Source organism: Lepidothrix coronata, unplaced genomic scaffold (assembly GCF_001604755.1).
Source record: "Lepidothrix coronata isolate B3197 unplaced genomic scaffold, Lepidothrix_coronata-1.0 Scaffold95, whole genome shotgun sequence".
Classification (NCBI taxonomy): Eukaryota; Metazoa; Chordata; class Aves; order Passeriformes; family Pipridae; genus Lepidothrix; species Lepidothrix coronata.
In genome coordinates this window covers 1,453,327-1,475,087 of record NW_016690275.1, presented here as the reverse complement: position 1 = coordinate 1,475,087, position 21,761 = coordinate 1,453,327, and the positions used below count along the sequence as shown (strand labels likewise).

Below are 21,761 nucleotides of genomic sequence, written 5' to 3'. Positions count from 1 at the left end.
AATAATTTCTCATCGAAACTGCTTTTTTACCTGAAACATGAGAGATTGATTTTAAGTCATATGATATATGACTTAAAGTTCGGATGCCTAAAGATGCTGAAGGAAATGTAGTAGGACAGATAATAAAGACATAGGTGTCTATGATTTGGTTCTTATTTCCATATGAGATACAAATTTTTTTTTTAAATCAGAAGGTGATAGGATGTCTTAGGATATGGTAGACTCATTCCTGTAAGTATTGTTTTAATGTGTAAAACATTATCTCTGGAGCAGGAACTGTAACAGACTTGTCCTATCTGCCAGTGATAGGTAGACACCAGGCTACAGAGCAGTTTAAGCTCTCCGTTTTCATTTGCTTGCCCACTGAAATTTCATTGTCCCTCAACGACATGTTAATGTGGTGTTTTCTGCTTTTACCCTGTTTTTCTCATTTCAACTGTTCTTCCTTTCTTTCTCTCTCCACTCAGGCCCCCCACCACCCACCTCTGCCTCAGCCCAGCTGGATCTCGCTTTTGTGCACTTTTTGTTTTCCTACCTGGATGTATTCCACTCTTCCAGCTGTCCCCCACCTTTCCTTTGCCCTCCAGAGGCACCTTTCCACATCTTGCCCTCTTTCTTCGTGCTCCTGGTGCTCTCTCCACCTGATCTTTCTACAGAAGTTTGCTTTAAATGGTTTTCTTGATTCTCTCCTGATGTCTCAGTCTCCTTTGGTTGCCACATATTCTTGGATGCTGTGCTACACAAAATAAAGGTAAGAAAAATTACTTTCTAGTGTTAGAGAAGAAAATAACTTGCCTAGCTAGAACTAGAAGAGGTGCTTTTCTAGGGATCCTTGTAACAGGCTGGAAGAACAGATGTGCTCTTCTCAAACAGTCCAGTACTTGGTATAGGAACATCATCAGATGTGGCACAATCCATTTTAGATACATTAATAACCATTATTTTAATTTGTAATTTACTCTCAAGAGTAAGTCAAACTGACAAGCAGAACAAGACTCTTTAATGTGCATACTTTCTGCTGAACAGTGCCTTAAAATGGTAATAGAATACATGCTTTTGATTTCCAAATTCTGTATTTTACAATCCAGCTTCCTGATTCACTGCTCCATCAGCTTTTTCAGCCCATTACTTACATAGCTGCAAAACAGTAGGTGTTCTGGAATCTTTGGCTGCATCTCATTTGCGAAACAAAATATGGACTTTAACTGCAGATAAAGATGCTGATATTAAAGACATTAGGTTACCAAGAATGGGCAGTATGAAGAAAGCTATCTTAATTTCCTTTAGTAAACACTGTCCACTACTAGCCTATGAAAACTTCTAGTGTGGTTCTGGCCAGAAGGAACCAAAGGAGCTGGATATGGACTGACAGTTCACGCTTGTCCAGATCTTAGCAATCATTCTTGCCAAGCTTGTCTCCAGAGAAAATGCCACTGAGCAATCAGTTGTATCAGATTTGTCATTCAGATTCTGAAAGCAGCATCTAAACTTTGCCTTGATTTGTATTTCAAAGGTTACAGACTGGACCTTATGGATTTACTTCTCCAGTCTGTTTCTATAGGCATCAGAAAGGTTTTCTTTAGTACTCAGCTTGAATTTTCGCAGATTTGGATTTCAGGCTCATTGTGCTGGTACACCAAGAAAGTGTTATTTCTCATGAAGGACATGCAAGCCTGCAGGTCCTGAGGATGGGTACAAAAAGTACAGAAATCTCTCTAACTGTGATGCGTGTCTTCCCACATCTGAGGAAGAACTGTTTTTTAGCTGGAATTACCCAAGCCTCTGCAGAGGTTCCACTAATGATCAACCTTAGAATAGGAAAATAAGAGACATTTGGGTCTTTCACTATCTCCAAGAATTGTCAAGTAAGAATTATTCCCTCAGGAAGTTCTCTTGTCCACAGAGAAATCAACTGAAAAGGAGATTTACTTCTCAGAACAGAAGGAATAAATGCATGGCAAACTACCATAGCTTTGGACAAGACATTTCTACCTGGATCACTTTTTTCTCCTACTGAATCACTGTGGATGTCTCAAGCATTTATGGAAGAAGAATTCTTGCTTCTTTGCCCAAACCAAAATGAATTTTTATGGAAGACATAAGATTAACATGCCAGTTGTCTTCAACCACATTATTTGTAGGTTTATTTCTGTGGAGTGGAAAACAGATCAGATTTTTTCTGAAGCTTGCCCAGGGAAATGCCCTAATTTTTTGGTTTGCTTATTTTTAAGAGATAAATGCTGTGTTTTTTCAGGTTGAAGTAACTCAAAATAAATATATGCCTTGGTTTTGGCATCATAATCCTCCATAAAGATCACTAATCTACCCTAATAAGTTTCATGAAGTATACTGTATCTCATATTTAAAGGAAGAGCTCTTATAGCTTCATTAGAAAAACATAATTTCATTCCAGCAGTTAAGTGTTAATTTGGGGCACTGATGCAGATGTGCACTTATATTCTATTTACATCTCTGATTCAAACTGACAGCTCTGGTACATGTCCATTCATTTCCCGAAGGTGATAAAGGCAGTACTGGTGAACGATGTATCAACGGGAATTGGACAAGGCTGTCCAGCAAATTTTACCATATACCACAACCTCCAGACACCACAGCATAACATCACAGAGCAATCTCAGTTGGAAGGGACCCACAAGGATCTTCAAAGTCCAACTCTTCAGTGAATAGCCCATACAGGGATTGAACCCACAACCTTGGCATTATTAGCACCATGCTCTAACCAGCTCAGCTAATCTCAGGGTTGATGCAAATCAGAAAACAGAAACTCATATGGGAACTTACCTGCTTGCTGTAGGTCGATCCCATTCCTCATCACCCAGTCCTGTATCATGAAATGGGTGGTTTCGTGGTTTGCTTGGAGGGGACAAACTAGTCTGTTTAGGACTCCTCCATTCATAGGCATTGAAGTTGTATCCTGAAGCCTGATAGGTGTGTCCTAAAAAGATGAATTCTATATTTACAGCACTGCGTATGTTGTAATGACAGACAAGCACATCTCTGAAGTGGGGTTCTCTAGAACTTGCGGATTCATCATTGTTACCTTTTTTGTTCTTGCAGTTGTAGTCAGATTATTTATGATCTGAATTATGTCTGGAATTAGGTGTGCTCTAGAGCTTCTCCTGTGAAAGTCCACTGAAAGCAGAACCTTAAATATATCTAACATTGTTCTACTGTTTATGTCTCAGCTGCTTCTATGTTTAGTTCTAGACATTGCCACAATTTATCAATTTCCATTTGACATCCTAGATTGAATACTAGTGAATATATCCCGTGTTATGGATGTGCTAAAATGTGTTAACATGGTCATACGCAACATGCCCGAAATTTAAATTATTACAAAAAATGTGCTTTAGATTTATTGAAAAAAAAAGAGTTTTCAAAGATGCATTAAAAAATCCCACGAACTTGACTTTTTACATACCCTTTTTACTAGGGCTCTGAGAGTTCAGAAAAGGCCTGTCTCACAATCGTCCTGGGTACACATTCCCAGGACCAATATACGGCCCTGGAAAGCTCACCTTGCAGAAAGCCATTTCTCTATCACCCATTTCCAAATATCTCAAGGCTGTGTAAGTGGCATTAGATAGCCTTTATACCTGAGGAGTTTATTTCTGGGTGCTTTTATCATATATGCAAAGCAGGTATTACTTCAATAGTGTTTCTTTAACGGAACTAGGTATACTTTGAATTCCAAGTAGGAACCAGCTTCCCACTGATGTTATCAAGAACACACAGATCAACTGGTCACAAGCTGATCCTGATCTGGTAAGTAAAATCCATTATGGTAGAGTTGAATATTACACATATATAATATCCTTCATATTGATGTATTCCTTTTTGAGCTCTGTAGTTGCTGTTTTTTGATATGCATATTGGATTAGAAAGTTCTGTTTTGTTGATGACTAACAACTATCACTGCTGCCACTCCTCTAAGGAGGGTAATTTGCTTCCATAAATCAGTCTAGACCTGTCTCCCTCAAATCCCATGTAACTACACAGTTGTGTGCATTTTCCAGCTAATTGGCAGACATTAACAAACTCCCAGATTCTAGGAAGGATTTTGGTTGCAAAGATGTGACTGCTGTGAGGGGTAGCCTCCAGATTAGTAATGCAGACACATAAGACAAAGGTACAAAATGGGGTATTAATTCAAGAAGAGAAAAGATAGCTCACCAGCATTAAATTGTTAACTAATAGGATAAAGCATTATCTGGTGCTCCAGAAACATCCCCCAAACTCCTCAATTTTCTCATCCTGTGCTTATTGCCAAGAAAAGTTTGGAGAAAAGCCAAACTCAGCTTAACAGGTCAAGACAGAATGAACTTTATTAGAAATGTGAGCCACCACCACAGCAAGGGATAAAGGCACAAATCTGTTTACTCTCAGGCTGTTTAGCAGAAGTACCATGTATCCAGCCAAGTCTGGGTTGATTTTTTCAAGGGAGTTAAAAAAAAATCTGCTTTGAGATACTGGTTTAGTTTTGGCATGGCACCTGAATCATCAGGACTTTGGAAAGCATTCTGGGCCTCAATCCTTTCCACAGTTGAACAATTTGCTCCAAATACCATCAATTCACCCAGGAAATGAGAATTAATGTTCTGGCACATTTTTCAGCAATATTTCTCCTTAGAATTTAAAAATATCAGAAGAAAATCTAACATGACTTATTTTGATAAATTGACCAGCACAGCTAAAAACAGAAAAGGGGGAAAATTCATCCAAACTCTAACTTCAGTGAAAAAATTATTTGAGGTAAGGATCTACCTGTTCAAATACCTGCCAGGTGGTGGGAATACATGCTTTACTAGGGAAGTAAAAATTTTAAAAAGAGTCAAATAAAACACTGAAGCTGTGTGTAAGTTATTTTTCTTGTTATCAAGAATATTACAAGATGTCTGTATCCCTCACTGCCTAAATAAACATGTGTTACAAACTGAGATTATTTGAAAAACTTATCTAAAACCATAGTCAAACAGAAGTAGAAAAAAATATCATTATGGAAAATCATGTTTTTAAATAGAATGATTGTTTTTAACAGCTGAAAGTTAGATGTCAATTCTGCAGGAATGAGGAAGAAGCAAAAGATTTACAAATCATAAGCAATGACTCATGTTCCCCTTCATCAGTTAATAATAAATCTGTTGGCACTTAAAAATTAACTGCATATGGGCATCAAATTCATGAACATCTCCAGAGTGTTCTGTGCCTTGCATTGATCTGTCTTTGAAGGATAAGCTCATTTAGTTGTGGATGAGCTATGGACCAGGCTATTCAGATGTCAGTAAAGCTAACAAAAGCCTGTTAATGTATTGATAAATGCTTTGTAACACATCACATCCTCATGAAAGAGTAAATCTGAGGTCAGCCAAGTGCAAGAAATCATGCTGCCTGGTGCGGTGTATGGTCATAATGAGACAGCAGCACATTACAAAGTACAGAGTTTAAAGTTAGTACAGATAGAAAGTTCTCTTTAGGGCAAAGGAAGGTCAACCATGAAGGCAATAATTCCTACTTTAAATGTCAACTGCATTCCTTATAGTACCTTGATTTCCAAAGCTGGTATCAATACCAGAGCCATCCCACGACTCTACTGCGCTGTCAACGCTTGGGACTGTAGTGGAATAGACGTCCGAGAGCATGCCAGATTTCTGTGCAGCAGAGGTTTCATCTTCAGCATCACTCAGTTCACTCATGTGACCCACAGGGACAGAAAATTTCTTGGGACTGGTAGCTGAATAGGATTAAAAAAAAAAAGGGCTGGTGGTGGTCATTGCTTTACTGCAGTTCCAAGAATCTGCTTTTTATTACTGACACAATACTTTTCCATAGATGGCTTAAATGCTTGTTAATCTGTAATAACACACGCATTAAGGACCACTGATGGTACCCTTGGCCACACTCACCATCTGTTTGCTTCTTGATTTTCAAGGTGACAGTTTCTCCTGCCATCTGTAATAAATGAATGGCTTCACTCAAAGGTTTTCCTTTCAGACTGCTACTATTTATGGCAAGGATTCTGTCTCCTATGTGAATTGCCCCAGTCCTAAAATAAGAGACAAGTAAAACACTGAGAGCATAAAAAGCAACAAAGGCAATTTCTTTGCATATTTGGAGCATGAAAGCTCTATCTCCCTTCCTTTCTTTCTTTTTGCTTTTATAGCTGTGTTAGAGAATAATTCTTTTGTTAGAAATGCTTGAAGCAAGTCACCTTTGTTGTAGTGACAATAGCAGAGCTGAGGCATGAAGATGGTGATTTCTGTTACTGAGACAGTTGAGTTAATCACCTGTAGATGATATTCATTGCAGCCCGCTTGTTTAAGAGCAACCTCAGACAGCTCACTAGGCTCTGAAAAGAGTCAAGTTTCTGAAAGTCTCACAACATAAAAGTGTTGTAAGCAAGTAACCAGCTATTTCAACAACGTGGCTTTCAGGATGGGTCAATCAAGAAAAGAAAACAAATTATTTTTGTGTAAACACACTGGGTTCTGGCTGTGCATAGTATCATGTGTGCTGTAAGTTCTCTGGGAAACCACCACCAAAGGTGCCAGTTTGAATGACTCAACCAATCTTAGAAATAACAGGTGATAGAAAACCTTACCATTTCATTATTCTCTATCACTTACCACAAGGAGCACTTTTGCTCCTCTGATAATGCTTGCTATGGTGTATGAAAGCACACATACAGATTGCAGTGGCAGATAAGTATATGACAAGCTCAGATAAACTTAGACACATGAAGTGCTTTCCTCACTTATTATACTGTACAAGGCTATTGGTTTTAAAAGGCTGCTAAAATGTTCCTGTGACTGAGCAGTTTGATTGATTAGTATTTCCTTGGTGATTTATAATAAGAACCACAATTCTCTGCTATGCCTTGTACAGTATATACACATACATCCTGTTAAGATATCGCTCATGCTCCTGAGCTTGGCAATGATCAAAAAACAACAGCAAAAAGATTATAAAGTCAGATTTAGATAATTATTTAAAAAACAAATTTCTAAGCTATAAAAATTAGCATCTTCAGGTAAACAAAACAAATCTTTATCTTGAAACATTTGAAAATAATTTGCTTTCCAATTTACCTTTCAGCTAATCCTCCTTTTGTAAGGCTGGAAATGATTATAGGGTCAAAGGGCTCTTCAGTACCAGAGATTGTAATTCCAAGAGGCCCACCATAGCGCTTGAGCTCAACAGTATAAATAATTGCTCCAGAGCTCTCCTGTTCATCTGTAATAAATGCCAAGGGGATGCAATTGGTTTCTTATGAAAGAGGGAATGAAAAAAATAGCACATTCAGTCTAGTGACTGGTAATCAAACAACATTTTCAAAGGATTACATTTCAGATACATTTCACAACCATATTCTATTATTTTGAAAAAAATTATCTATTGTCAATTTCTTTTTTATTGCCAAAACCTGGACACAAGCCACCAGAAAAACTTGCCTCATTCTATTAAGACTAAATTTTACTCTGTTTAAAATCTTTAGATCTTCTTTCCTATTAAAATATAGCTTCAGGCTATTTTGTTACAAAATCACAGAATGACTGAAGTTAAAAGGGACCTCTGGATGCCATCTTGGCCAACTCCCTGCACTAGCAGGGCCAACTACAGCTAGTTGCCCAGGATTGTGTCCAGACGGCTCTGGATGGCTCCAAGGGTAGAGACTCCACAACCTCTCTAGACAACCCGTGCCAATGTTTCGTTTCTCTCGAAGTAAAAAGTGTTTCCTGATGTTCAAACAGAACCTCATGTGTTTCAGTTTGTGTTCATTGCCCCTAGTCCTGTCACTGGGCACCACTGAGGAGAGCCTGGCTCTGTTTGCTTTACATCTTCCCTTCAGACATTCATACATTCTGATAAGATCCCCCTCAGCTTTCTCTTCTCCAGGCTGAGTGGTCTCATCTCCCCCAGTCTTTTCTCATAGGAGAGATGCTCTAGCCCTTTCATCATCGTTGTGACTCTTTGCTGCACCTCATCCACTATACGTCCATGTCTCTCTTATACTGGGGAGCCCAGGGACTAGCCCTAGCACTCCTGAAATCTCTCACTGATGCTGAGTAGAAGGGAAAGATCACCTCCCTCGACCTCCTGGCTGGGCTCTGCCTATCGCAGACCAGGAGGCTGTCGGCCTTCTTTGCTGCAAGGTCACATTATTTGGGAAAAAGCAAGTTACTACTATTGTATAAATACTGATACTCAGCTGTTTCTTGAACTGAATAGGAAGTATTTAGAATTAAAGGTAATTCAAAAGTTTTAAACCCAAACTTCCTTAAAAGAATTCTGGCAAGTCAAAAGTCATTATAAGATGGGCAGCTGTGTTAGTAAAAGAATTCATAGTTTTGATGGACATGTTTTAAGATTTTGAAACAATCAAAAATAGCTTCTGAATACTGAATTATCAACTAAATTGAATAATAACTCCATTAGATATTACTTCATTATATTGCATGAAGTTATTTGAATTCTTTTGAAATTTTAGTCTCACCAAACAATCATAAGAACTGGAAAAGAATACGTCACTGGGTAAGCTTAAATATAATGTATTTCCTTAAACCATACTCAAAAGGTGTTGCATCATCAAGAAAGGTGCCTGTATTTATATAGCGCATGCTCTTTACATATTATTAATAAAAATCACAGCAGGAGAGTAATCAACTGCAGCATCTTTGAGTTTTGAAGTAATATTTTAAAATTTAAAATGGCATATTCTCAGATCAAAATAACAAATGCTTTCTTGCTCATGTTATGATATTGGTATTCAGCCAGGATGACTGGTCTGGTGGGCAAATTTTCCTAGATCTGTGGGTAATGACATTTTGAGCAGTTCGGTGAATGCGGAAAATGTCTAGGATGCACATTCTGTAAATGTTACTAAAACTAACTGAGACAAGTTAGAAAATTCATATGTTCCCATTTCTGTTCCTGTAGATAGAAAAGCTTTAAAAGGAAGAAAGATACCTACATCACTAGCAAAGGTTCAAAGTTTCTTTCTTCTAATACTGAACACAGTACTGAAGCAGAGATGGACGAAGACTAACATCTTTGGAGCCACTTTGTTTCTTTGCAATTTTCAGAACATTTAGTTCTTTAACTTCCCCCCACCCCAACTCCGATCTATTTCTTCCTTGCTATTGACATAAAGAAAATGGTACACATAGAGAATCAAAGGAGAGGAGAACTAGTGGTGTTTATTCAGCAAAAAATACTGGGATTTTCATGCCTACTTGAGGCATTGTTATCAGTGTTTTGGCACAGTTTACACCAACAGCACTTTATCTGACATGCTCTTTCCAGAAGCATTCAACTCCCAAGACGGCACTGGAAGCCTCTGGCTGGCATATAGTGGGCTAGCATGCATGCTGCCACTGTACAGCAGAAGAATGGCAGCTCATCCTTGCTGCTAAAAGCATTTATGGAACAACCACAAATCCCTTGGGTTCTAATGCTGGTACTGTTTACGCAGGTGTGGCACTGACATGGTGCAAGACTTCAGCTGAAGGATGAAAAGTAACCCTCCACGATAATTGAAAAGGTAATAGCCATTATGTCTGTTTTCTGGTTAGCTGTAGGTCAGAAAATTAACGGCAGAATGCTACAGTGTTCTTTCAGTGCTCTCCAGGCAGTAGCAATGTGAGCTATCCAATGTGGCCTGAATCCACCATAAAGGCCAGTTTTGCAATGAAGGCAAAGAACACTGATATTCAAGAAAGGGTGGTAGCCATTAGGTTAACCAGGAGATAAAATTGTCCTGTTTGGGAAGCTGGCAATAAAAATAGAGAAGAGAAAAACTGCTGAAAACATATCTCCATCTGTGGAGGAAATATAATCAAACTACCATGGTTGTGGGTCTCATGGTTTTGAGATTTTCCACCTTTCCCTTCCTGTGATACAATGTCTCTGCTCTGTTCACTAGTCTCATGCTCTTCAGAGTTAACATCTGACCAATACAGTGAAAAGGGCAAAGAGCAGCACAGTCTGGGGAGCACATGACATGTACTACCCTGCTGCTGGCCTCACCTGCACAGTGGCTCTGAGGAACACAGCTCTGAGACACATACAACTGTCTGGAGAAGGGAGGAGGGGAGGAGTGGGAGAGATAGCAGAGGAAGGAAAAACAGAAGTGTGGGAGAAGTTACTACTTCTTCTACATGGCTCTAAATCATCCTCCTCTCTTATGGTCTTTGGTAATTTCTCTGCAGGCTGATAATGAGTCTCCCAATTGAGGGGAAGAATTTGAAGGAGGGATCCTATGTACCAGGAACAGTTGAAAAAATCCTCTTGTCCAGGAGAAAAAGCAAAACTTCCTTCCCGTCAATCTTCTGGCAAATGTAGTTGCAGTTTGCTCATCATAACATACCTGGTTCAGTTTTGCAAAGAAACTGTCAGTGAGGTATCCCTTGGGATGTATAGCCCATGGTCAGTTTGAACAACCTCTGTCCAAGATGGACCAACTATGTGTAGCCAATCCCACCTCATCATCTGCAGGGAGCTAAGCACAATATTCTGCCAAGCATTGGCAGTTCACTTTCCTTGATCAAAATTTACTTCTGAAAGCCAATTTGTACAAGGTACCAAATGCATCTGCCTTTGCTTTATACTGATCGTACAGAGAAGATACTTAGTTTGCTTTCAAAAGCAATTAAAGGGAAAAAAAGAGTTATAATGCAATTCTAAACACTGGTTCAACAGTTGCACTTGATTTCAAACAATAAAGTGTGGCAGGTTGTGCCTTTTTGTTGTAAATTGTATAGAGCTAAAGAGAAGTGAATCCACAGTTCATGCTTTTGTGTAACACTGTAATACAAATTACCAGTAGTAATAGTATTTATAACTAACTGTCTTACTTCCTTTGCCACCACAATGCATAACAGAACTCACTTTATTATCTCCAGGTGTGCAAAATTATGGCAGGTCCTTTACTTCCACTGGGCTGATCAGACATGGCTCCTCCATCAGCTATTCAGCACAGCGTTTAAAGTACTACTTACCTTTAAGCATGTGAACAGTCATACTGAAAACAAATTTGTAAGTTTATGGACAAAGCATGCTTTGATAACCATGATTCCAACGTTAAAAGCAGAGAAAATCTCAATACTCTGATAAGAAACAGATCAACTTTATATGGCTGCAGATGTGGGGAAACTCCCTTTCCAGAGAACTGAAGACCCCATTCTGCAGTGCAGTTCCTGCAAGTATAGCCAGTGAGAAAATTCAAAACTTTATATATCACTAAAATTCTTTTTAGGTGACATTTTATGATTATTATTAGCATAAACCAGACATATTTACAAAAAAACATTTTGCTAAAATTTAAATGTAAAAGAAAACTCCCATGTTCTAAAACTCCTGAAAATACACAAGACTCTGCAATAGGGTCATTGCTAATACCGGAATTATCTTCATCTTTGCGGATCTTTAACTTTACAAGGTCCTCACAGTGCTGAAGGATCTGGACAGCATCTTCCATTGAGCAATTGTCAAGTCGAATGTTATCTATTGCAAGCAACTTATCACCCAGTTCAAGTGTCCCAGTCCTGTGAACAAATGAACAAGCTTACATGAAATTCTAGTAATATTAAAAGAAAGGTATTTTAGAAGGTATGAACATTATTTTAGAAAGGAGATGGATTTTTAAAAACTATTATTTCTTAATACACTGGACTTTAAATTTTTACCTGTTTTTTACAAACAAACCAAAAAAAGCATCTCTCACAATCTCCCTCTGTTTAACTTGAATCTGGCTGGTTACACAACAGAAACAGATTTTTACTGATTGTCTTACCTGTGAGCAACGCTTCCTTTCTTGATATCAGAAATAACCAGAGGGTCCCCTGGTTTTCTGCTGGATGGAGCTGTAATAAAGAATACATACAAGCATTTGTTTTTATTTCTAGATATGCAGACGAGCTAATTATGTCCATAAGTCAACACTTCATACACGTTATTTACCTGTATTATATTCCTTCCCTTCCTCTAAATTATATAATAAAACATACATATAATAAAACAAACATCAGCAACATATTAGTAGGACTGCATTACTAAGACTCAAAAATTAGAAAATTCCAGAATTACAGTGACTGGTACAAAGTACACTTAGTCTGATGTGTCTGAATTCTGGGATAGACCAGGACTGAACCATGTGAAGATATCACAGTACAGCTCCAGTGATCTATCATAAAACGCTATGTAGCTATAACACATAAAGAAGATTTTCTGTTAGTAGAACTTTTCAGCACAAGCACTAATGATGATCCTTTGCCAGAACAGATCTTGTTTTATTATATCCCTGACCTCCAGAGCTGCTCTGGCAAAATATGTAGAGTGGGCCAACCCATGTTCTTCACATCCACTTCTGTCCCACCCAGTGCTTAAGGCAGAGGTACAAATTTGGTAATGATTCCTGGGTGAGAAGAGATATACTTCACAATAAATGAGATGCTGTGGATAGTGGTGACACATATCATCACATAACTCTGATGCAGAGTTATCATGTTTGCACAGATGTAGCTTACATCACACGGATGCTTGCTTCCTCAAAATAAACATGTGCCTCTTTTGTTGAGTAACCTTGTCCCCCTATACTGCTGCTGGGCCTTAAGCATTGTGGACTTTTCCCATCTTTGTACTGGGGATACCTACTATAAGCACTGGAATTCCAGCAATGGTCAATTTAGTAAAGCCCCCCCACACTCCTCTCTTTGCACAGCTAACTCATCTCTTTTTTGAAGTATCCGACATTAACTGTTAATCTTCTATCTGTTCCTCATGGTTAAAAGGATGCTCTGCTCTTCAATGCCAGTCATTGCAATTCTTTACTGACTTGTGAAAAAATATTTGACAAGTTTCCCTTGGCCAGGAAATTCACTCAGCAATTTTGCTTGACTTTTGATTGCATAGGAAGCAATTAACTATCCCAGAAGAAGACAACAACTACTGACTGCTTCCAGAGGACTGTTTCTTAGAGTGGCTTCACTGAATGCACTGTTTTGTGGGGTTCTTCCATTTGCTGACAGAAGACTGCACTGAAGGTCTGATATGGTAAGCAGTGGGCTTTGAACTTGTGGGTGATGAAAGACAACTGAGTGGCACATGCTGTCTACCACTGGGAAGTGTGCCACTACAGCTGCTCTGGCCAGGAGGTGGTCCATGCGGTGAACACAGCCTGACTTTTGGGACTGTTGTTAACGAAGAGCGTGCTAATATTAAAACATTTCCAGGTGGTATAAGGCTCTCAGTTCTCCTGGAAGTGCTAATGGGCTTTGCTCATTTAGGGTTCTTTGCCCCAAGTAATTTCTGCTCTGTGTATTGAGTCCCCTACATTCATTCACAGAGGGTACTTTTCCATTACGCTCCAATGCCTAACTGACAATCACCCAAAAAGCTGCCCATATTGGAGGATCACCTACAAAATCCTGATGTCAGTTACTTTAGCAGCTCATGAATCTTCTCTTTGATGGAAAATGACAATCTTCACCTACAGCAACCACAAGGTAAATTAACAGTGATGTGTCCAGCACAATATGCTAATAGATCTTGTTAACCTTAGCTGTCCTGGCCAAGAAAGACTTTGAATGTCCAAAGGACCTCTTCAGGAACTGCTAAATAGCTACGTTTCAAATGCAATGTCTTGAAAGTCCAGAAGACAGACATACAGGGACTTTTAAGAATTTTTAGAAACTTGTCTGAAACAGCATGCTTTCAGGAAATGCCTATGTTGCAATGTAGAGAACCGTAATTAACTTTTTGCAAGATGTGTAATTTTCACTGCTTATTTATCATACTTTCATGACATAGGTCAGCTATATCCTCTATAACAATTCCATGATTTTCCTGAATTCTTTGGATTTGTTTCACCAATTAGTATCTGTTTAAAATTTTAAAGTATCACTTTGGTGAATTTTTTTTTAAATTCTATGTTTTTACCCTCTGAGTTGCCTTACAAGTCTCTGAGGTTATGTGCTACCCACTCTACATTGTCTGCAGTGTAGGGTTTGAGTACTGAAATACTTCTATGAAATTGTCTTATCAAAATACTAGCACTTAAGAAAACAGTCCATTATTGTTGCAAAAAGAAGAGACAAGGAACCAAAATGGGGGGAAGAGCACAGCTCAAAGTGGAAAGCCACAGAGTATCTGTGGATGCAAAGGGTATGATATTGCACACAAAGTTATCATAGCTTCAAACTGAGTAAGTGTTTACCAGCAGTATTTTGTCAGACCCTGGGCTGTTATTAGGTCTGGTGGATGAAAGCCTTTTTGTAGGCACCAAACACATCTTTGTGTGGAATGAATTACCCCACGCTGACAAGCCCTTAATAAGAAGGTACACTTTGCTTTATTAGCATTCAATACTCATGACATAGTTACTACAAACTAGTCAAGTTGTGTTGCAGAGATAAAATCACTAATTATCTCCTGAACTTTTGTACTGCACATCACCACAGCCTAAGATTGCCTTCCAAATACTGGTGAACAGATGCTGTCCCCAGCAAGAAGATTGAGTACTATTATCGTGATTTTACAGATAAGGAAAGAAAACAGAGGAACATTTAGGTCAAAGTATGACACTTTTTGGTGAGCAATTTCAGACATCCACGCCTTTATATCTCACAGTCGTTTGTAGAATGTAACAGCTTCTATGTCCAAAGCACAACTACTGGCATTTTTAGCAACAGCTGCAGATGCTCAGCTTTTCTGCAAGTGCAACCCCAGGATCTCGACAGTTTCTGCAGAAAATCAAGCAGCCATCTCCGGAAAATCTCCACCCCCAAAAATTAGTTGTCTCAGCACAAGTCTATTGCAGAGAAAAGGAAAAACACCCTAATTTCTCCAGGGCAGCGTTAAACCATCTTGACCATGAGATCACATCCTTTGTCTTTCTGCAATCCTCAACCTCATTCATTATGCAGCCTCCATCCCCTTTGTTACACACCACTGCTTGAACTCTCCCCAGAGAGCAGAGAAGCAAGAGTTCCAGGGAGAAAGCATTATTTGACCACTTAATTAAGATACTCTTTTAATGCAGGTTTGAAGTGACACTGTACAGCTTCAAGTCTCTATTTTTATGTTTAATTTCAGAATTTTTTTTGTTTTTAAGAGGCTATTAAAAACAAAGCACCCTACCATCAGCCATGTCCAGCCTTCTTGTTCAAGTTTGCAGCCGCACCTACTCCTGATCACAGCTCAGTCTCTCTCCTCATCTGCTGTCTCCCTGCTATGGCTCTCCACTCATTTTCTCTCCTTATCCCCTTCTGCTTGTCCAACAAAAATCTCATCCTTTCTGCTCCCTGACCCAGCTGTTAGTCTACCTACTGTTCAGCTTTTGCGGAGACTTTACACAGTCTGTTTGAAGAACTACAAGTGGACCAAACAGTGCATAAGGTTGTACAGGTAACTAAATTTAGTGTTGCAACTAAAAGGCTGATTTAAGCAAGTTGTTTGTTCTCTCTCTTTAAATTACTGTATGATCCTAGGTCTCCATACCAGGTTTCTACCCTACTTCTACTACTACACTTCCCCTGCCACTTGAAAGAAAGTTCAGTGAAGTGTTGTCAGTTTTGTAGATCAGCTGTTCCATTAGGTTAAAAAACAACCCTCAAACAATGCTTCTTTCTTATTTCACTGCTAATTAAAAAAAAAAAACAAAACACACCAAACCACAAAGTGACTTAAACAGATTTTGGAGTGGACATCTCACCTACCACCTAGCCAAAACTCACTTACTAATCTCAGCCTGGCTTCAAGCTTTGGAATTTTATCAAACTGAACAAACTAAACAAGCAGAGGAAAATGCTCATGTGATGGAAAAATATTTTTTATACAAAGTCAATCCATTTGTCTACATTGCTGGTTAACAGCTATTAGACATTTTTAAAAATAGTGTGATTATCAAATAGGTGAAAGAGCTTTTTAAAATTAAGACTGATGCAGCTCTTTTATTCCTTAAGTATTGGTACATGTGGAGCAGCTGAGAAATCTGCTGATTTTTTTCTCTGTCTTGAAAATAATTACTTGTAACGTTGCAAAATAAAGTAGGGTTTGCCAGGTGAAATCCCAAAATATACAGAAACATGCTTTAAAAAGCAAATTCTCATAGTCAATGCTAAATATCCGTAGATACTTACAAAGCTTGTTTCTGATGAAATACAAAAATGATATAGGAGACTATAGTATAGCTGCTAGTGAAAATGACTTAGAAAAACTGATGATTGTTTCAGTGAGATTCTGATATTCTTACCAGCTTTGCAGCTTCTTATTCCTTGAGTAGTTCCATAAGCTTCAGAAAGATTATTTATGAAGCAAAGTGCTGCAGTTCATCACCAGTAAGGATATCAGAATCTTACTTAAGATAGAAAGCAAATGAAAAAAAAAAGCTGTTATCTACAATTACCAGAATCTACTAGTAAGTCACTTTATTGGATATCATTCAATGTATTTTAAAAAAAAAATTAGTCTATGACAAAAGTAGTCAGTTGCCTCAAAAATGTATCTTTAAAAAAAAAAATCTATATTCCATTACATGGTCTAAAATCAATGTCACTGGCAAATAAATTGAAACAGATTTGAACACTACTAGATCTACTTGAAAGCCATCCTTCTTTTAGGGAATGGTTCTGTTATAAAAGCAGGGACACTGCTTTATTTTTTTTATATACATATATAAATATATAAATCTATATTATCAGTATATATGATATTTATGTCATGCTTTATTTGGATTACATAATTTTAAGAATTGAGATATTTTAATGGCTCTAAACAGCTGTGCAAATAATGACATCTGAAGCATGAACTCTATAGTCACTTTTATTTGCAAACTATGAAATAAGGTCTTTATTGAGTGTATCTATTAATGGAAAAATTAGACAGATATTGCAGAGATAAGGGAAGGATGACAGGAGTCCAGCGTGTGTATGAAGGCAGCAGTGGGCAAGGCCTACTGTGAGGTAACCGACATGCACTCTCCCGAACTCAGAGCCCTGAATTAACGTTAACAATGGTGCTCGTGAAATTTTCTTCTCTTGCTTTCTGAGGGGTTTTGCTATCTATGGGGAGTTTTATTCTTTCTCTATTATTTTTCTCTTGCATTAATAAATCTGAAACTAAGAGAAGTCTCTTCCCCTATTACATGCCTTGTTTTGCAAGGGCCATGAATTAGCTTGTCTTTATGTTGCGTGTCACCTCAGATATGCCTTCAAATACCTGGCTGTAACTCCATGCAGGCACACTTGGTGTTTATTATGAAGCAAAACATCACAAAGAAAGAAAAATAAATTTTGCTTACAGGATGTCTGACTCGTAACAGCTGACTTAGAAGTCCTGGACTTAAAACAGATGTGTGTTCAGGTGCCAACACAAGGTAAGGTTACATTTCCCTTTTGACAAAAAATGTCTGTCTTGTCTCTCAGGTCAGGTAATTCCATGACTTTCTCATAAAAATCCCTAACTCCACTAACTTGAGAAGAGAGAGGATGCAACAGTTCTATAGCACTTAAACAGATCAAGCCCAAAATCTGATCATCTGATCTGATCACTCCCATCACCCCGGTTTAAGACTGGTCATACCAACTCTGTCAAGTTTCCCTTAGTATTCGTTTTTTAAAAGAAATCATATAGCTTTCTGACAATATCAGTAATAAATGGCATGCTAATGTGCTGAAGTGCCCTGACAGGAACTTGACAAAATGAATATATTCTTATATTCTTCAAATGAATATATGCTTATATTCTTCAAATCAGACTGCCTCATTTCGGAATTAATTAGGTAGAACAGAGTGAAGTACTGAAAAGCAAGCATGAAATGCAGCAATTCAAGACTTCTACCAAGCAAATTCACAAACTTCCAGTTATTAGTATAAACCCTTTAAAACCAAGTAAATAATTAATCCTCTATACATTTCATATGCATTAAATAGTATTAATAGGTGAGACTATTATACATAACAGAAAAATTAATTTAAATATTAAAGATACTGCAGTAGACAGAGAAGAGCAGAGAAAAGACCAATCATGTCACTGATTATATAAAGCACTAATTTTTGGAATTAAGATCCTAGTCAGTAAAGTATGCAAAGTTTGGAAGAGGAGTGCTAAATACTAAATTCCAAAAACATTAAAAGTTTATTCCTAAGACAAAAAAAAAAAGCACATTATGTCTGAATTCCAAAAAGCAACACAAATCAAATTACTAGGAAGACCCTATTTTTTCAATAATCTTACAAACCATTACTGATCCTAAGAATAACATTTAAATAGAACAGCCTCACTCCAGGTTTTCTCATTTCCCAATATTTTCATTTGCACAAATAAATACATGTAGACCTATGATTTTGCTTCAAGCATCACATCACATCTGACAGAGTCTAACAATTACTCACTCAAGTGTGCAATGCAAGCAAACAGGCCTGCAGTGTCTCTCATTTGTTCCTCAGATGTAATCCTCAGCACTGAGTACCCTGCAGTACTTTTGATTAACCTTATTCTATTGTGCTGGTAAAAGCTTTGAGAATACAAGTCACAGCACAGTCTTCCCCCAAGACACATGAATAATTCCGAAGAAAGACTAACAGTTTAAGAAAGGCTACAACCATAAAGGAATGCTAATTCTGATGACACCAGATTCTGCAGTGTCAGGCACAAGCCCATTAACTTTGATATGGATTGTTTTTCCTTCCATTAAGGGCTGAACTCAGTATGCCAGAGTTTACACGGTCAAAATCCAGTCCTAACACAGTGTTTACTATCTGCTAACAAAATAAGTATAAAAACACTTTGATTTCTAACAACAGTAACAAATATTTTTTGAGAAACAGAGTAATGCAGACCATTGCTACCTTCTTTAGCAATCTCTAAAATCCTCATTGAAATGGGATTTTGCTATGTGACCCACACATTCAGGACTGCCCACTAGTTCTACAGATTGAGACTCTGGGTTCTGAAGCAGAAAACAATCCCATGTATGTGAATCCTCATGCCTGTGGGAACTCTTGAGCTAAGTGGGGTTTCTGTTCAAGAACCTGTGAGAGACCATGGCAGACTCTGCTTTAAACTTCACAGCCATGGAAATACTTTTGCATGGACCTAATTCTGTTGACTTTTTTTTTTCTTTTTTTTTTTTTAATAAAAAATTTTTATGGGAGTTAAATATGTACTATGCATGAAGGAATAGGTCAAGCATTAGACCTGGCAAACTTCTGGCTTCATTAACTATTTGAAGGGAAGTATAAATATGTTACAGAATGGTATTTCATCAGAGAAAAAGCAGAAAAAGAAGCTAGAAAAAGGAAAAAGAAGTTTATACCAAAAGAAACATAAGTCTCTAGCCACAAAATCTAGTCTCTGCAGATTATCTCATAAACATGGTCTGAAAAATAAGCACTTTACTCACAACTTATGGTGATGCCAAGTTCCACATTATGCTTCTTTGGTAGTTTCACATGAAATGTTCCACTGCTTGGTATAACTGATTCTATAAAAATATATTTAAAATGTTAGATAATTTATAAGGCAGAGCAATTCCAAGTGCATGGAACTATACGTATAAATTGTACACGTATACACTACACATCAGAATCACATGGCACAGATGAAACACAGGTGCTGAAGTGAAGGAGGTAGGACACAGGAAGTATGATTTATAACTTGACTGTTAATTTCACAGTAACTCAATTTTTTTTAAGGTTTAACTGAATTTGTGAAGATTGCACGGGCTAGAAGCCAGCTGAGACTGCAGGTTTTTAGCTCATATGCAAGTTTTGAGAGCATATGTGAAAATTTTACTGCTGGCAGATAACTTTTAATTAAAAGGACAGGAGATTGAGTTGTAAGGATTTCAGGCCTTTGTTGCTGTAGGATTAACACTTTCTTAACTGTCCACTAAGGTAACTGCCATGGATTTTACATCTAGTGGGAAGAAAAGGAATCAAAACATCCGTAATGGAGAAATGCCTGGAGCTGACAGAGGAAAAAGCTCACTTGAACACACTGCACTGTATTTGAGCCCTGACTTTTGGCATCACTGCTACCAAAGGTTTGGCCCTTGACCTGAAAAAGAATAACTGAAATTTACAGCTGTGGAAACGTACAAACACACATGTGGCAGAGGACTCTAACCATGAGTATGAGTCTGCTATCATGGAGCAAATTGGAGAAGCACAAACAAGTGCAGGGAATAAAATACATGTGATTTCAAGTGTATTTAAGCGGCTTTCTCATTATTGGGTTTTCTTATTTTTTAATATTTTGTTTCCTATGTATATGAATGTACACACTGTAGTTGACCTTTTTTTTAACATTATACTAGATGGATGTCTGTACACCTAAAGAATATACAGAATTACAGTAGGAACCTTTAGCCTACTTTTGACATAATGTTTTATAGAATCATAGAATCATAGAATCAATTGGGTTGGAAAAGACCTCCGAGATCATCGAGTCCAACCCTTGGTCCAAATCCAGTCCATTTACTAGATCATGGCACTCAGTGCCACGTCCAATCTGCGTTTAAAAATCTCCAAGGATGGTGAATCAACCACCTCTCTGGGCAGCCCATTCCAATGCCTGAAATAATACCAAAACCAATAATCACACTACACAAAATACAGCACATCTGACATTGTCATGACTAAAAAGGAGCTACTGTCAGATTTAAGACAAGTCTTAATAGTTTTTAATATTCACATAGTTTGGTAGTGCACACATAATGTGTGCTTGTTTAATACACACAATTTGTGATTTTATAGATGTATTCTGTATGCTTAAACACATTACAGAATAAAGGAAAGTCATTAGTGATAATAAAGACTCACTAGCAACATTAACAATGACTCTTTCTGGCCTTTATTAATTCAGTTTCTATTATTTTATTTAGATTGTTGGTTTGATATACTGTAAGTGAAATTCCTCAGAGTTTTCTGTTTATTCATCCTTTTATGATATTCTTCTGTCTAACAAAATATTTCAGTATTTGGCCTGTAGGTGATTTGTCTCTGCTCAGCAGAACATTTCTATATCAGGGCAGAAAAATGTCCGGAAATATCTCAGAGGAGAGGCAGTCAACAGATCTTACTACAGGACCCGTCATTTCTATTTTCATTCTGAAGTACACTGCAGGCCTATGTGAAATGAGAAAGCTGTCCAAGAAGACATACGTTTCAAATAAGTCACTTGAAAACTGAATGGTACAGATGTGAGAAGAAAGCCTCCACCTTCGATGCCTAATACTTGTATACTTGCAATGTACTTGGGATTTATTCCTTCATTTTTCTTACAAGACAGAATAACAGGCCATTCATACCTGCAACATCAAATTCTATTTCCAAGGTGACCTTGTTGGTGATAGAGGAGTCTCTGAGCAGTTGATTGGCCTCATCAAATGTGCTGTCTTCTGTTGGGACACCATTTATTGACACTACTCTGTCTCCTATTTGCAGCACCCCACACCTTGGTACACAACGATACAAAACAATAATCAGATGTACATGTAACCAGAACCAGCAATATCACAGAATCACAGAATCAATTAGTTGGAAAAGACCTTTAAGATCACTGAGTCCAGCCGTTAACCCAGCACTGGCAAGACCACCATTTCTGTGTGGAATTGCCACATCTACCTCCAGGGATCGTGACAACCACTTCCTGGGCAGCCTATTCCGCTGCTTGACAACCCTTTTCAGTGAAGAAATTTTTCCTAATATCCAATCTAAACCTCCCCTGTCACAACTTGAGGTTGT

General features: G+C 37.9%; 1 protein-coding gene across 11 annotated transcripts in view; it reads right to left on the bottom strand.

The window, feature by feature from the left end:
• GRIP1 (glutamate receptor interacting protein 1) overlaps positions 1 to 21,761 on the bottom strand; it is a 323,893-nt gene that overhangs the window by 13,875 nt on the left and 288,257 nt on the right. For all 11 annotated transcript variants that reach the window (XM_017822141.1, XM_017822145.1, XM_017822147.1 and 8 more), the window contains 9 exons: positions 21,326 to 21,471; positions 19,418 to 19,498; positions 11,810 to 11,879; positions 11,416 to 11,561; positions 7,107 to 7,251; positions 5,925 to 6,064; positions 5,564 to 5,752; positions 2,803 to 2,956; positions 536 to 736 (listed from right to left, as the gene is read on the bottom strand). In XM_017822141.1, coding sequence (XP_017677630.1) covers positions 536 to 736; positions 2,803 to 2,956; positions 5,564 to 5,752; positions 5,925 to 6,064; positions 7,107 to 7,251; positions 11,416 to 11,561; positions 11,810 to 11,879; positions 19,418 to 19,498; positions 21,326 to 21,471 — 1,272 coding nt within the window. The remainder of the gene's footprint in view (positions 1 to 535; positions 737 to 2,802; positions 2,957 to 5,563; positions 5,753 to 5,924; positions 6,065 to 7,106; positions 7,252 to 11,415; positions 11,562 to 11,809; positions 11,880 to 19,417; positions 19,499 to 21,325; positions 21,472 to 21,761) is intronic.